The sequence below is a fragment of the Mesoplodon densirostris genome, chromosome 3, assembly GCF_025265405.1.
Source record: "Mesoplodon densirostris isolate mMesDen1 chromosome 3, mMesDen1 primary haplotype, whole genome shotgun sequence".
Lineage (NCBI taxonomy): Eukaryota > Metazoa > Chordata > Mammalia > Artiodactyla > Ziphiidae > Mesoplodon > Mesoplodon densirostris.
In genome coordinates, this window is record NC_082663.1 from 142335180 (window position 1) to 142350539 (window position 15360).

Sequence of the window (15360 nt, forward strand, 5' to 3'; positions counted from 1 at the left end):
ATGTCAGGCAGCTCTGAGTTACTTTTTACTTAAAAATTTTTTTTTATTTTTGGCTGCATTGGGTCTTCGTTGCTGCGCGCGGGCTTTCTCTAGTTGCAGCGAGCAGGGGCTTCTCATTGTGGTGGCTTCTTTTGCACAGCACGGGCTCTAGGTGCGTGGGCTTCAGTAGTTGTGGCTCACGGGCTCAGTTGCTCCGCGGCATGTGGGATCTTCCCGGACCAGGGCTCAAAGCCGTGTCCTCTGCATTGGCAGGCGGATTCGTAACCACTGCGCCACCAGGGAAGTCCTGAGTTACTTTTATAAGGATTTGTTAGTATAGCTAATGGTGCTGATGACCTGGAGCTACTTCTATAAGGACTTAGTGTAGCTAATGGTGCCGACCTGGGCTGTGGGTGCCGTGGTTGGGCTCTCCTCAGGGTGGGCACCTCAAGCACCCTGACCAGGTCACTGTCTCCCAAAAGCCCTCCCCAGCATCGCTGAAAGGAACGACAGCCACTTCTGCTCAGGCCAACTCCACCCCCACCAGTGTGGCCTCCGTGGTCACCTCTGCTGATTCTCCAGCCAGTCGGCAGGCAGCCGCCAAGCTTGCACTGCGCAAACAGCTGGAGAAGACGCTGCTTGAAATCCCCCCACCCAAGCCCCCCGCCCCTGAGATGAACTTCCTACCCAGCGCTGCCAACAACGAATTCATCTACCTGGTCGGCCTGGAGGAGGTGGTGCAGAACCTGCTGGAGACGCAAGGTGAGGAGGCCCTGGGCCTGGGGCCGTTTTTATCTCTTGCTGCTGAAGTTTCCATCATGCAAGTTGTTTTCCATGCATAGCACATGTTGGCATGTCTGCTGTGTACCCACAGCTGTGGGGCGCATTGTGGATGACATCTTGTTATTAGTTATTTGCTTGCTGTGAGGTTTAGATAATTTATTTCTTTTTTTAAATTAATTTTTATTGGAGTATAGTTGATTTACAGTGTTGTGTTCGTTTCAGGAGTATAACAAAGTGAATCAGTTATACATATGCATATATCCACTCTTTTTTTAGATTCTATTCCCATATAGGTCATTACAGAATATTGAGTAGAGTTCTCTGTGCTATACAGTAGGTCCTTGTCAGTTATCTGTTTTATGTATAGTAGTGTTTACATGTCAGTCCCAATCTCCTGATTTCTCCCTCCCGCCCTAGATAATTTCTTAAACGTACCATAGGCGCCTTCTTTCTGATGGGGCCACTTCTGAGAGCTGGGCAAAGGTGGAACTTTGCAGAGCCTTGAGTGCTCTTAGTCCCCAAAGTGGGAGAGGGACACCTATGCCCGGGCCAGGATCTTTTTTTTTTTTTTTTTTTTTTTTTTTTTTGCGGTATGCGGGCCTCTCACTGTTGTGGCCTCCCCCGTTGCGGAGCACAGGCTCCGGACGCGCAGGCTCCGGACGCGCAGGCTCAGCGGCCATGGCTCACGGGCCCAGCCGCTCCGCGGCATATGGGATCCTCCCAGACCGGGGCACGAACCCGTATCCCCTGCATCGGCAGGCGGACTCTCAACCACTTGCGCCACCAGGGAGGCCCCAGGATCATTTTATTACCCTCCTTAGAAGTAGTTTGGAAAGCACACCTGCATGTCAGGAGGTTTTAGGAATAAAAGAGTATATATAGGGTAGTGAGCAAAAACGGTACTGAAAGGTGGGAGGTCAGGTTGTTGGCCCTTTGGGAGCCTCCAGCAGATGCTGAACTGACGACTTTCTGCCCTTAGATTGAGCTTGTGGTGGCATTTATTAGGCAGCCAGCCTGAATCCCCGCCCCACGTGATCTCGTCAGATGCTCAGAGCTGAGGAGGAGGCAGAGCTGTAACCTTTTCAGGGCAGGGGATGGCCAGGTGGACTCTACCTGAGGGACTGTGGGGCACTAGAGCCAGGCCCAGTGGGGAGAGATGTGGGCTCTGACACAGCCTGGATGTGTCTGGATCCCTTCAATGATTCCTTTATGATGAGGTTAAGTTGGCAAAAAAGCTGCTGTAAGGCCAGTGCAGTGCGGCAGGCAGGAGGCCTGAGTCAGGAGGCGATGCCTGCCTGTCCTACGCTTGCCTGTGCTGGGCACCCACTCTCCCAGACCAGTCTGTCTCCGCTTGTTCTCATCAGGGGTCTGTCTCCCTCTCCTGTTGTCAAAAAACAGGACCTAACTGTGGGAGGAAGCTCTGAGTCCTGCTTGAGGTGTCTTTTGACACTTCGCAGAGCCACAGGTGGACACTGAGTGCAGCCCTGCACTGGTGTGTCTGTTCTGGTACTGGTCATACAGGCCGCAGCTGCCTGGGAAGCAGGTACCCCATCCTCTGGGGTTGGATGTGTGGAAGCAGAAGTGCCCTTGTTACCAGAGCCTGTTAGCTGTAGGCTGGGGGCTGGAGCTGGGGGCCCAGTGTAGACCCCTGAGCCTTGGGCAGCTTGGGCAGGCAACATCCCATCTGCTCCATGGAGTGACAGGTCTCCCCGCTAGAGTCAGATCCTGCACAGCCCCTCAGCAGTTAGGGGCAGCTCGGCCAGGCCCAAGGCGGGATGGGGAGGCTAAGGGTCTCTCGGCATCATGGTCCATTATGCCAAGAGGCAATTAAACTCAGGAGTGCTGGACACAGAAAAGATAGGAACAGAGTGCAAAAGGTACCCCTTACTGCACATTGGATGGCAAACATATATACATTGAAGAAAGTATCGAGGGCTTACCTGGTGGCGCAGTGGTTGAGAGTCCGCCTGCCGATGCAGGGGACACGGGTTCGTGCCCCGGTCCAGGAAGATCCCACATGCTGCAGAGCAGCTGGGCCCGTGAGCCATGGCCACTGAGCCTACGCGTCCGGAGCCTGTGCTCCGCAACGGGAGAGGCCACAGCAGTGAGAGGCCCGCGTACCACAAAAAAAAAAAAAAGTATCGACCCCACACCTCAACAGGTGCTTTTTGTGGCTTCCGCAGTCACCCCTCCTGTAGCTGATCAAGGAGCCACCGAGTTCCCATTTCCCAGGGCAGCCGGGTATGTGTCCTGGCCCTGCCACTGACCAGCTGTGCACAGGTCACTTCAGCTCCTTGGCCTCAGTTTCTTCCTCAGGACAATGGGGTGGGGGGTGCCCCTCAGAAGTTTGTTGTGAGAATTGGACATCCTGATACCCACAAGGCACCAGGCACAGTGCCTGTCAGCATAAGCACTCGCCTAGGTGACTAGTCCTCCGTTAACTCACCCACTAGCAAGGGTGCCAGTCACCACAAGGTGGGGCCTTGAGTGGTCACCATCTCCTCTCCACTGGTGACGCAGTACGGGAGGGTTGGAAATGTCTGCACTGTGGGTAGGAAAGATGACTGGGAGAAGCCAAGCTGACAGCACTGATGTCTTTGAGAGCTGGTATCAAGGGTGCCTGACTCACAGTGTTTTCTAAAGTGCTTCAACTTTGCTTCTGCCAGCAAAGCCTCCCGAGGCTGGCCCAGTGCCCGCACACAGTTGGCACCCAATATGTGTTTGCCTAACGAACACTGAGGCTTTGGTGTCCTGATGCCAGTTGGGCCACATGGCCCAGGGTGCTGCCCCTGCTCTGCCCTCATCCATATCCCACCTGGGGGTAGTCCGGGCTCCTACTGTGGTGTTCCTGTTCCTCTGACATGCGGCACACCCATCTATCCCTGCAGCGGGCAGAATGTCAGCCACCGTTGTGCTGTCCCGGGAGCCCTACATGTGTGCACAGTGCAAGACGGACTTCACGTGCCGCTGGCGGGAGGAGAAGGGCGGCGCCATCATGTGCGAGAACTGCATGGCATCCAACCAGAAGAAGGCACTCAAGGTGGAGCATACGAGCCGTCTGAAGGCCGCCTTTGTGAAGGCGCTACAGCAGGAGCAGGAGATTGAGCAGCGCCTCCTACAGCAGGGCGCCGCCCCCGCGCAGGCCAAGGCCGAGCCTGCTGCCCCCCCACACCCTGCGCTGAAGCAGGTGAGAGTCCTGGTATGGGAGCCAGAGCTGTGGCCTGGGAGCATGGGCTGGGTGGCCTTGCCTTCCAGGAGAGGGGCCTTGTTGCCTTGGCAGGGAGTTGTCGCTAGCAGACAGGATGTTCAGACATTCTCTCCCACACTCGGCGATCATCTGCCTGGTTGTTAACTGTGCGTCTAAATTGCATTTAATGGTGGTGTTTGGTGGTGAAAATACTAATTTGCAGTTTCTTTAGATTTTGTAGCTTTCACTTGCAGTGTGCCGGCTGACAAGCACTTCTTGTTTAAAAGGACTTTTCTGAAAGCCACATTGAGATACAAAAGGGGCGTTTGGAAGAAATGTTCTAGCTAAATTAAGGAGAGAAGCAAGTTTGAAATCAAGTTTTTTTGGCTGCTTTTTTTTTTTTTAATGCTTTGCTTTCCCACCCCCTATAGACCCCAAGCTTCCTGTTGGCAATTTTTTGTGTCCTTGGAAGTCATTTGTAATTCACTAATAAACACATCTTCTCAAGATCCCTATGTAGTGGGTGGCTGTGCTGCCCTCAGGAAATGCCTATCCTGTGGGGACTGGGCCTCAAGCGGCCATAGCTGCTGCCCTTTGGTCACTCTAGGTCACCCTTGGCCAGACTCTGGACAGTACTGACCTCGATTTCAACCCCCGTTTGTGTAGGTCATAAAACCCCGGCGTAAGTTGGCGTTCCGCTCAGGAGAGGCCCGCGACTGGAGTAACGGGGCTGTGCTACAGGTCAGAACTGCGGTGCCGGGAGCCCCCTGCACTGAACCACCAACCGGCCCTCACATCCCAGACCGTGACCACGTCAGTCGCCGACTGTCACACTGCCTGTGTCTGTCTGTGTGTGTCTCTCTCTCTTTCCCTTCCTCCTACCCTCCCGCCTCAGTGTAACTTACTAGTCTCCTGATTTTGGACTTCAGGGATCCCGTGTGGGTGGGAAGAGGTCAGCCAGAGCACGGAGCGGCTGCGCTGAGCATCTTGCCCTCTGTTGCCCCCTTCCCCACACAAGCTGTTGCACCCTCTCTCCACTGTAGGCCTCCAGCCAGCTGTCCCGGGGCTCGGCCACAACGCCCCGAGGCATCCTGCACACGTTCAGCCAGTCACCCAAACTGCAGAATGCAGCCTCGGCCACAGCCCTCGTTAGCAGGACCGGCAGACATTCCGAGAGAGCCGTGAGCGCTGGCAAGGGCAACGCCACCTCCAACTGGAAGAAGGCGCCCCTGAGCACAGGTGGGCAGACCCCGTGGGGCTCGGAGTAAGGACCCCGCTGGGCTTGGGTCCATCCCCTCCTTATTTTTTTTTTTTTTTTTTTTTCTTCGGTATGCGGGCCTCTCACTGCTGTGGCCTCTCCCGTTGCGGAGCACAGGCTCCGGACGCACAGGCTCAGCGGCCATGGCTCACGGGCCCAGCCACTCCGCGGCATGTGGGATCCTCCCAGACCGGGGCACGAACCCATGTCCCCTGCATCGGCAGGCGGACTCTCAACCACTGCGCCACCAGGGAAGCCCCCCTCCTTATTTTTAACAAAGACGTGCACACGCACAGGTAATGGCACAAAAGGACCCTGAACCTGCAGACCTGCGGCCTCGGACTCTTCAGCTTCATCTCTTCTGTTCACTAAATAGGATGCCCTGAACAAGTGGTAGCCCTGGATAAATACTAATCACCCTCGCTGTCTCCACCCTCTATACCCAAACTCTCAGCTCTTGACCCAAAGTGGGGGACAGAACCCGTTCGGGCAGTGCCCCCCACCCCCGCGCCGTCAGTGGACCCTGTGAGCATAGAAGCTCATTTTGCCAACTCGCCCCCTCTCCCTTCCTGCCATAGAGAATGTCTGATTCTGCTGTTACAGTGTATTGGTACCTTTCACGGCGCACTGATTTCATTTCTCACTCACCCAGTGTCCTTCATTCCCTGCTCTCTGGGCACCCTCTTCCCACCCGCTCTGGCTTAGACAGGTCAGATGGTACAAAGTGCAAAACAGAATGAGAAAGCAGGCAGGAGGAGGGGGACCCTTGGGCGGGGGCTGAGATTTCAACTGAGGTAGGCAACAGAGGCCTCTGAGGAGACGGCATTTGAGGAACAACCCGGGGAGGTGGAGACCCTCAGGTGGTCGTTCCCCAGTCTGCCACAGCCCCACCTTCCCTGGGTTGTCCTTGGGTCATCCCCCATACCATTTGTCCTGTTTTTTATTATATGTGCTGGCCTTAGGATGAAAGTTAAATATGTCTTGTGTCTGTCAGTAATTGGACAGTGAAATGTAAGCACAAAGAGCTGAGAGGAGGAGATGGGTGAGAGGTCTCACTGGACCAAGTGTCCCATCTCCCTCCTCACCCCCACCCTGGGGTTGCTCTAGGAAGAAGAGGCGCCGTCATGAGATCCATCTCACTAGTCAGAACTGGGAAGTCTGGATTGTTGGTGGAAACAAAACACAGAAGCCGGCTGTGCATGCAGCTGACCATGAGTTATAAACATGCCCAAATGTCAGAGCCTTCTAGAGGAGAGTGAGCTCGGGGGAGTTGATCCAACTGCAGAAGACTCTGGCCCTCCTGGAGAGCAGAGAGCATTTGTAAACAAACCGGAGATACTTTTGTTCAGCATGTTTAAGATTACAGCTAAAACTCATAGACTGGTCAGAAGTTCCTTGAAAGTACATGAGATAAGTGGGAAAAGTCAAATATGAGAGTACGTGTGTATGCACAGTGATAGTACCATGTAAAAACTTCGTATTAAGGGTAACGTTCGAAAGAGAGTATGAAGGAATAAATAGTTGCTGTGTTCAACAGTTTGTGGGATTAGACATGAAAGTGTCATGGCTTAAGAGCAGCGTTTCTCAGAAGAGTTCTGCTTGGACTCCTGGTTGCACTGGGTTTCTGGATGGTGGCTTTCTGGGCAGGACCTAGCAGCAGGTTTCTGGAGTGCTGGTCTTGGATGCGCAGGGAGGGTTCTGTGGTGCATTTGACTTTGGAACATTTATTCCACAAAGTATATTAACCCACCAAAAATACTTCTGGGTAACACAGCGACTCTGGTCCCTGCTGCAGCTGAGACCAGGGCAGTCCTTTCCCGCAGGCCAGCCCAAAACCTAAGTGTGCCGGTTGGAGGCTGGTGGGACGGTGGGGGGCAGGGTGGGTGTGGGTGTGTGATACTTGGGGAATTCCCTGGCGGTCCAATGGTTAGGACTCAGCACTTTCACTGCTGGGGCCTGGGTTCAGGGCCTGGGTTCAGTCCCTGGTCGGGGAACTAAGATCCTGCAAGCCATGCAGCACAGTGCCTGCCCACCCCACCCCACCCCCGCCCAAAAAGTGATACTTGTTCATTGTGGAAATTTGGAGAATACAAAAAGAGAAGATAATGGCAGTGGCCATTGTCAACCCCAGGAGAACAAATGCTGCACTTTGGGACTTTCTCCTCCCCACCCCCGCTCCACCTCTTCACTCACATGTCACACGTGTGTAAATGACAGCACATATATAATAAAAAACAGGAAGTGCCTTACAGAGGGATCATGCTGTATTTAGCATTCTGTGTCCCTCTTAATATTTTAATGAGAGAATGTTACCATATCATGAAAAACTTTGAGGACAGGATCAGTTGTAATGGCTGCATAGTACTGCATCATACTGGATTGCTCAGTTGCACAGTTCAGTCATTTGCGGTTTTTCAGTGTTCTCTATAGTACTGTAGTAAATAACTCAGTTTTCATAGTTCTGGTAGATGACAGAATCTCTGATTATTGCCCCATGTGTAAGGTTACCATGGCAGAGGCTGGGAACATTGTAAAAGCGATTGAGTTATTAAATTCTCTTCAGCTTCAAGGCTGGTATTTGAACCACCTTTGCTCAGTGGGCCGAGCTGAGGCTGGGGTCCTCCCAGGAGCCTCCCCCTGACTGGGGCTGTTGTGGCCTGTTGTTCTGTTCTGTTGCAGGCGGGGCCCTTGCATTTGTCAGCCCAAGCTTGGCAGTGCACAAGACCTCCTCAGCTGTGGACCGCCAGCGGGAGTACCTCCTGGACATGATCCCGCCACGCTCCATCCCCCAGTCGGCCACGTGGAAATAGTGTGAGCCGGGCCCAGTGGAGAACAGGCTCCCTCCTCCCTCCCGCCTGGCCCCACCACCCTCCACTCGGGAAGACACCCTGCTCCCTGAGAGGGCGAGTAAGCGCCGGCTGCGCTGCGGAAGTGAGAGTTCCGATCTTGGCTGCAAAGTCTCATCGACGTGGGGGGACCACTTCACAGGTGGACCAGGATTATTACTGGGGACCTTTCCCATGGGCTTTCTTCCTTTCTTTGCCTTTAGTTTGCCCAACACCAGCAGAAAAGCGGACCTTGGGGGCTGGTTCTGCTCCTCGCCCTCTCCTTCAGCCCTCTGAAGGGCACATGGACGGCTCACCCTAGACACTGTGACACGCTCGGGCGATGGCGCCCAGGGCTTCTGAAGTTGAGCGGAGCATTCTGTTTTGTTTTTGCTTTTCCCTCTGTCTTAGCCTCCTAATCTTTGACTGCCTTCCTTCATGGCAATCTCTAGGTTGACAGATTTTTTTTAATCACCTCACAATGATGGAGTTTAATGTAAACCGTGCAGACCCAGGGTTCCCTGCCAAGCACGGCCCCCATGCCCTGGAGGGTGGGCCTCTGACTGCCCAGCCCCTGCTCCAGCAGAAGGCCTCTGCTGCTGCTCGTCCCGGAGACCCCCGACCTTCCACACTTAAGCAGAAGAACAAACTGCAACCCAGACCCAGCCAGAGAGCCCGGGATCCTGGAAGCTGAGAACCGTCAACAGAGTAGGGAGGAGAGAATCGGCAGCAACATCCAGAGCCTGAGCAGGAAGTTGGAGGGGCTGGCTGTTGTGTTTTTTGTTGTGGTGGTTTATTTTATTAAATTCTTTCCTTTTCTTTTCCTACTTACTTTGATGGACAACATCCTAAGCCCTGGCCTGTGCTTCTGTCAGGTGTATCTGGGTGGGGAGGCGCCCCTGCACCCTCCCAGACTTCAGCGTTCATGTTTGGGTCTAGTTTAGAACCTTCCCTTAAAACGGGCCATGCTGCCAGGGTTTGCCTTGAGACTTTTTTTTTTTTTTTTTAACCCCCCTAGAGTCTACAGCAATGTCTTACAAAGGATCAGGTCTGCTTTTAGTTGTGTTGTGTTTTGGTTTCTCCCACTCCTTAAAAATTGGTCCATGAGGAAAGGCAGAAGCTTGTGTGTGTGCTGCACATGGGCCAGCTCTGTGCAGGTGTGAGGGTGTCGTGTATGTGCACACGTGTGTGTAGATGGGGTATGCTGCTCCTCACTTCAGCCCCAGCCCTGGTTTTCCTATCCATACAGTTAGGGACTTAATTTAAAATCCTTATTTTGTAGGGCCACCTTCTTCAAATATACTGCTGCAACATTCTAATAAAGGCTCATTTAACCGCCGCCGCCCACCCGCCCCCCATGTTGTGTGACTATCAGTGTTTAGAGGACATTTTTGACATGCCGTAGAATTAGTTTTCCAAAGCGTTCTAATTTTTTGTTGTGTAAAATCCTAAATTTCTCATTGATTTTTGTTTTGAGTACATAATGTAGATGGGCTGAAGGAGGGGAGGGCAGGAGAAGGGTGGCTTTCATTCCAAGATCCAGGGATTTGGGGGAAAGGGGAAATTGACCTTCAGGAGGGGTGGGGGAGCGGGGAAGGGTGTGTTTTTACACCAAAAAATCAAGAGTATGCAAGCATTTCTATTCCTCTCATTTTTCTGTGTGCCTGGCAAATAAATACCTGTCTTATACTACTCTGAGCTGTTAGCTCTCTCTGTTCAATGACATGGGCCAAATTTTCCAAATCCTCCAAGAAGGAGTGCCCGCTGGCCTCCCCTGCAAACTGACCTCAGTCCTATGCAGCAACTCAGGCGTCTGGGCCAAGGTCACCTCTGCACTGGGGGTACACCATGGCTGACTGGGTCTGTGACTCCAGGGCTCAAACTGAGCCACTTGCATTGGCCCCGAACCCCGTCCCCATCAGAACCTCACTCTCCACTACGCTCAGGAACCACCTCTCCTCACCTCACCTGGCCAGACTTCTCCAGGCTGTTGAATAGGCCTCGTGAGTACAGTACAAATTGACCGCTACAGGCAGAGGACGGGATGGCCGGGCCCTGACCCTGTCTCTGCCTCCTGCAGCCCAGCATTTGCAGGAACATTCCCATAGTAGGACATACTGTGACATAAATGTAGCTTTTTAAAAGGGGGTCAAGAACGTGAGATGCCTTAATCTTTTATTCACTTCTACTGTCTCAAAACTTCTATCTCCCCCCTTTTTTCCTTTAATTTCCCCTTTGCAGTGTAACTTCTATAAGCCTCAAGTGCATGGTTCTGTGATGAAATTTATAATGTTGCAAGAAAAGGCATTAAATACCTCTCTGAATACGGGAAGGATATTAACATTAAGGGTATTCTCCCAGCCCCAACGCCCACGCCTCAAAATTCGCTACAGTTCTGGGAGTTTGTAGGCTGAGAGGATCTGGTTCCCAGGAGAACCAGAGAATGTGGGAGCCCCCAGTCCCAAGTGACAATTGTAACTGCCCGGGAATCTGTGACAGGAACCCCTGATGGCAACTGGAAACTATTCAAAACGTCAGCTGTTCTGTGGACTCGGGTGTGGGGTTCATTCACCAAGCTCACTTCCCCATCTGAAGTGGCTGCCTGTGTGGGCCCGAGTGTGCACGTGGATGCTCGCACAGATAACTGTGCGTCCACTTGGAGCTGCCCACGGCTCTGGCAATCCTGACCATGTCATGGGGACTCCAGTCCTCAGTGTCTCATGTATACTGTTGGGACTCACACCTTTGACAAGGTCAACAGTGGCCTTTCCCAGGGAGGTGGGGAGTGGGGGCGGGGGGGCGGGGCGCGGCCCTGGTCCTGTCTGTACTATAAGATCTTCAGGAAGCAAAAGCTCACTCCAGTGCAGAGGGAATGAAAGAGGCGACAGTACACCCCTGCTGCATCCTGTGGCTCCTGTGTCCCACAAATCACTCTCCTGTGGGCGGAGAGACACGGGGAGGAGTCTTCTATATAAATAATACATTATCATCACAGGGGTGTAAATAATGGGAAAGAGTCCTTGCTGCTCTGCCGTAGGGTTTTTCTTTGATGCCTAGTTATGCTGCACATGGCGTTTGCCTAAAGAACTTGGACTGAGCTTTTTTTTTTTTTAAGGACAGCTAAAGTTTTATAATCCTTAACAAAGAAAAGTATAATAGTCACACTAGTGTAGGGTATTTGGGAGGTGGTTTGTTTTGGTTGGGGGGAGGAGATTGTCACTTGTATTTATTGTGACTCTAAGTCTTTGATAATAAATGTTTAAAAAAATAATCTCCCACCAAACCGGAACAGAAGTTCCAGTAAACAAAGACGCTGGAATCAATGGCTATACATTGTGTCATGAGGAAGTTTTAGAATCTGAAGGACAATAAAGAAATGGATGATGTCTTGGCTGTATTTTTTTTTTTTTCGTCCCCTCGGCCCTGGTATCCCACGTTGTTTTTGTCGCGGCTTGGAAACTTGGGAAGGGACAGAAGGGTGACCCTTTGTTAACGGGGAAGCAAAGGAGAGGACACCTGCTTCTTGGGCTGCTTTCAGGCCTCACTTGTCATGGGTATTTAGTCTTCCCCCAACTGGGTTCCGCACCCTTGCTTCTGGGCCTCCATTTCCACCAGAACCTGGGGCTTTGTGGCCCATTTACCCACAGCGCTGGGGGAGTGCAGTGAGAATGCAGTGGGTTTTGCCCATCGGCCTGGCTCCTAGCCGTTACCAGCCTCCATCCCAGAGTGGTGGGCTTTTCTGGATTGGCACGGCATTGGGTGTCTGCTGCAGGACATGATGTTGCAGGTGTAGATTCTAAGCACAGAGGGTGGGAGCCACCCAGCTGGCTCCGAAATGAACAATTTCTGGTGAAAATTTGTTTTCAGAGGTTGACACACTTTCAAAATTTTATTCACAAAAATGAGACTTGTAAGCACTTTGGTGAATTCCAATGTGCTGTAAACGTCACCCTGTTTTCCTGGGTGCTTTTATTTACTTACATATTTTGCTGCTGCTTGTTATTGGGGCATCTCTGCCTCCAGCCTCCCCAGTGGCCACGACTAGCATGGGCAAGGCATAGAACTGGTACAAGACATGACTGAAATTAAACCCAACCCTGTCCTGCTCCACCCGTGACACATACTGACTGGTGCCCCACACCCCGACACTGGCTGAGAGAAGCCCACTTCCGGGGTTCCGCAGCCAGCCTTCAGGTGAGTCTTTGCTGGATTAGGCACAAGCTCCTCCGTGGACGGAGGGCAAGTCTCATGCATCTTCTCCAGCTAACAAAGGGGACACCAGCCCTGGTCCCTGAGACCTTGTCCCCTCTGAACTGAGTTGTGCGTGTGGCCATGAAGCAGGAGGACCCCAGGCCCACTGCTTACACAGATCAATCAGTGGACAGAAAAAGGCATGTGCCATGCCCCAGGCATTGGGATCACACCTTGAGACAAGGGTGAGGAGGGAAAGAACGGGGTATCACGGGAGGTGACCTTTTTAGGCCAAGTCTTGCGTGAAGGGAGGGGAAAAGTGGTGCAGGGAGTGGGAGCAGCCTGTGCAAATCCTCGGAGGTGAGACCAAGCAAGGCAGGTTGAGGACAAAGGAGAATAGTGTGGCTGGACCTTGGGGGCAAGGGGAAAAGGATGTGGGTTTTCTTCTGAGTGAGCAAGTCATTTCCCCTTTATTAGCCTGTTTCTTCCTCTGCAAAATGAGGGGGTTGGGGCCACAGCCTATTTGAAGGGAGTGAGGGAGAGGTGGCACATAATCCCCAGGGCACCTGAGAGCCATGGAGGGTGAGGGAGCAGGGGTGGGGTATAGTCAGACCCATAAATGACCACCCTCCTCAGGTACTGTGGGGCTCTGGTGGAGGCAGGTAGGATAAGGGCCTAGGGAGGTGTTTCCCATACACCCCAAATGACAACAGCCACTGTCACCAAACCCAGTAACCTCATCACAGGCAAAATAACCCTCAATCTCCCCCAGACCCTGTGGGGTCCCTCAACAGATACCAGACACACACCTTTTATCTCTCCACCTCCTTTCCCCCTCCATTCCAGCTACAGGAGTTCCTAGCATTACTCAAACACACCAGCTCCATCTTGTCTTGGGAACACTTGGAACACTCCTTTTGCTGTTTCCAGTGTTTGATTCCTTCCCGGCTCAGCTCAAATGTCGTTCCCTTCAGTCCCTCCTTGCTCACCCCCACCTGGCATTTAGCAACAACTTACAATTATTTTATTTTCATGCCATTCTTTTACTTTTCACTTGCTCCCTTCACTGACAGCAGGGATGAATCCAAGCCATTTGGCTGAGTCCCAGAGCCTGGCACACAGCAGGTGCTCAAAAAAATGCATGAATGAACAGAGTACAGAACGAACCCTCAGACAAATGCCCCACCCTCGACTCTCCCCCGAGGCTCTTACCCTCACCAAGGAAGGGACCCTCACTAAGGAGAGCTTCCACCACCTCCCCACCCCACTTCAGACATATCTGGGTGCAAATCTTGGCTGTTCTTGGGCAAGTGATACCGGTGTGGGCATCCATTTCCTCTTTTGCAAATGCTGTTTCTGTAGGGACAGGCGACCCCCGCCCCTTGCTGTACCATCCTTAAACACCAGAAGGGTGCTGGGGTTCTTGCCCCCTAGTCCAGCACCTCCATTCCCAGGACCATTACGACGCCGGGGACGACTCCAAAGCCCCTTCGAGTCTGCCCAGATGGGAAGCCTGAAAGGTCTGGGTGCGAATCCTTCCAACTCCCTTTTCAGACCTGTAGCAAGAACCTCCACAAGCCTTTCTCTAAAATGGGGCGCCCGCGCCTGCCTTCTCCCAGGGAGCGATCCCCTCCCCCCAGCTCCGTAAAAGGGGGCCGTCGCTAGAGCCAGGTGCGAGAAGGAGCGAGTTTATTGCAAGTTCCAAGGGGGGCAGCGCCTGGAGCGGCTGGCTGTGGACAGACGCCCTCCGCGCGCGTCCGCTCGCCAGCAGCTTCTCCAAGCAGCCACTGCCCGCCGCGTAGCGGTCGCTCATTTCGCACGGGGGCAACGTTTCCCTCTCCTCTCCTCCAGCCCCTTCCCGGGGCCTTCTCTCGGGGAACCGAGGAAGCGCACGCGCCCTTCTGCTCTTGGGATCTTGGCGGAGGAGCTGAATTCCAAACGGGGACGACTGCCGCCCCCGGCGTCTAAGTGGGAAAGGGGAAAGGGCGGGTGCGCAGTGGCGCGCGACGGCTTCGCGGAACTCCGGAAGCGCGCTTCTTGCGCGTGCGCTGCGCTTGCGCAGTGCTCGGGGCGGGGGGAATGGTGGGAACCCCGGCTAATAGCCGGAGTCCCCCGAACGCAGCCAGCAGTTGCGCGCTACTTGGCTCGCGGAGGGCCTGGCCGACGGGCTGAACTGCAGCAACTTGGCTATTAGGGCCTTGCAGCGCTCAGACAGCTCGAGGTCATCGGGGTAGAGAACGCCGCGCTTCTGATGCCGGGGCAGGCCGGCGATGTCGGAGTCGTCGAAGGGCATACACCCGGTGACCATGACGTAGAGCACAACACCCAGGCTCCATATGTCGTACTTCTTGGGGTCGTAGGGGATGCCGAGGAGTACCTCGGGCGACGCGTAGGCGGCCGAGCCGCAGTAGGTGGTGCTCAGGTCGGGGTAGCCATGCGCCTGACGGCCGAAGCCGAAGTCGGTGAGCTTGACGCGGCGTTCATCAAGGCTCAGCAGCACGTTTTCGCACTTGAGGTCGCGGTGCACCAGGTGGTGGTCGTGCAGGTAGCGCACAGCACCGGCGATCTGCGCGAAGAGGTCGCGCGCCTGCCCCCCGGGGATGCGCCCGTTTCGCTGCACGGCCTGCAGTAGGTCGGTGGCGGCCGCCTCCATCACGATGTACAGCTTCCCGTTGCACACCTCGATGAACTCGAAGACGTGCACGATGTGCGGGTGCCGCACGCCCCGAAGGATGGACAACTCGCGTGGCAGGAACTTGTTGACGAATTCTGGCGGCGCGCGCCGCCGGTCCACCACCTTGATGGCCACCGTGCCCTTGTATTTCTTGGACGTGGCCACCTTCACCTTGGAGTAACTGCCCTCGCCTATCGTGCGGCCCAGCTTATAGCCGAGTTCGCTCAGAAGTTTGTCGCCCGACATGGTGGCGCCTGGGGCGCGTGGGGAGCAGGAGGCGGCTGCTGTCGGTGGGCGGCCGGACTCCGATCTCGGACCTAGCCCATGGCGCTTGGCACCTGCACACCCGCACCCCCATGTGCCCACTCCCGGGCCCCCACCGCCGCGGTGCGCTTTATTGCCTAGGTAACAATTTCTGCCTTGTGAAGTGACCGCTGGCGTCACCCCGCCTCGGGGTGGGGGT

At 54.1% G+C, this 15360-nt stretch overlaps 2 protein-coding genes across 16 annotated transcripts in view; one reads left to right on the forward strand and one right to left on the reverse strand.

Moving 5' to 3' along the window:
• The window catches only part of GATAD2A (GATA zinc finger domain containing 2A), a 100675-nt gene extending 91808 nt beyond the window's left edge, over positions 1 to 8867 (forward strand). For 9 of the 15 annotated variants that reach the window (XM_060093954.1, XM_060093955.1, XM_060093958.1 and 6 more), the window contains 5 exons: positions 462 to 741; positions 3651 to 3949; positions 4616 to 4762; positions 4993 to 5188; positions 7887 to 8867. In XM_060093954.1, the coding sequence (XP_059949937.1) occupies positions 462 to 741; positions 3651 to 3949; positions 4616 to 4762; positions 4993 to 5188; positions 7887 to 8017 (1053 nt within the window). In that variant the 3' untranslated portion in view covers positions 8018 to 8867. Of the gene's footprint in view, positions 1 to 461; positions 742 to 3650; positions 3950 to 4615; positions 4799 to 4992; positions 5189 to 7886 lie in introns of all 15 variants that reach the window. The other 6 variants (XM_060093964.1, XM_060093952.1, XM_060093967.1 and 3 more) reach the window with 2 other exon arrangements.
• A 5374-nt stretch (positions 8868 to 14241) lies between these two features.
• On the reverse strand, positions 14242 to 15143 carry TSSK6 (testis specific serine kinase 6). The gene has a single exon (XM_060092189.1). The coding sequence runs from the start codon at positions 15141 to 15143 to the stop codon at positions 14319 to 14321; it is 825 nt and encodes a 274-aa protein (XP_059948172.1). The 3' UTR covers positions 14242 to 14318.
• Positions 15144 to 15360: the final 217 nt, after the last annotated feature.

Bases quoted from the DNA above. Each gene is read 5' to 3' on its own strand.
- TSSK6 (XM_060092189.1), bottom strand. From the start codon at position 15,143: ATGTCGGGCGACAAACTTCTGAGCGAACTCGGCTATAAGCTGGGCCGC.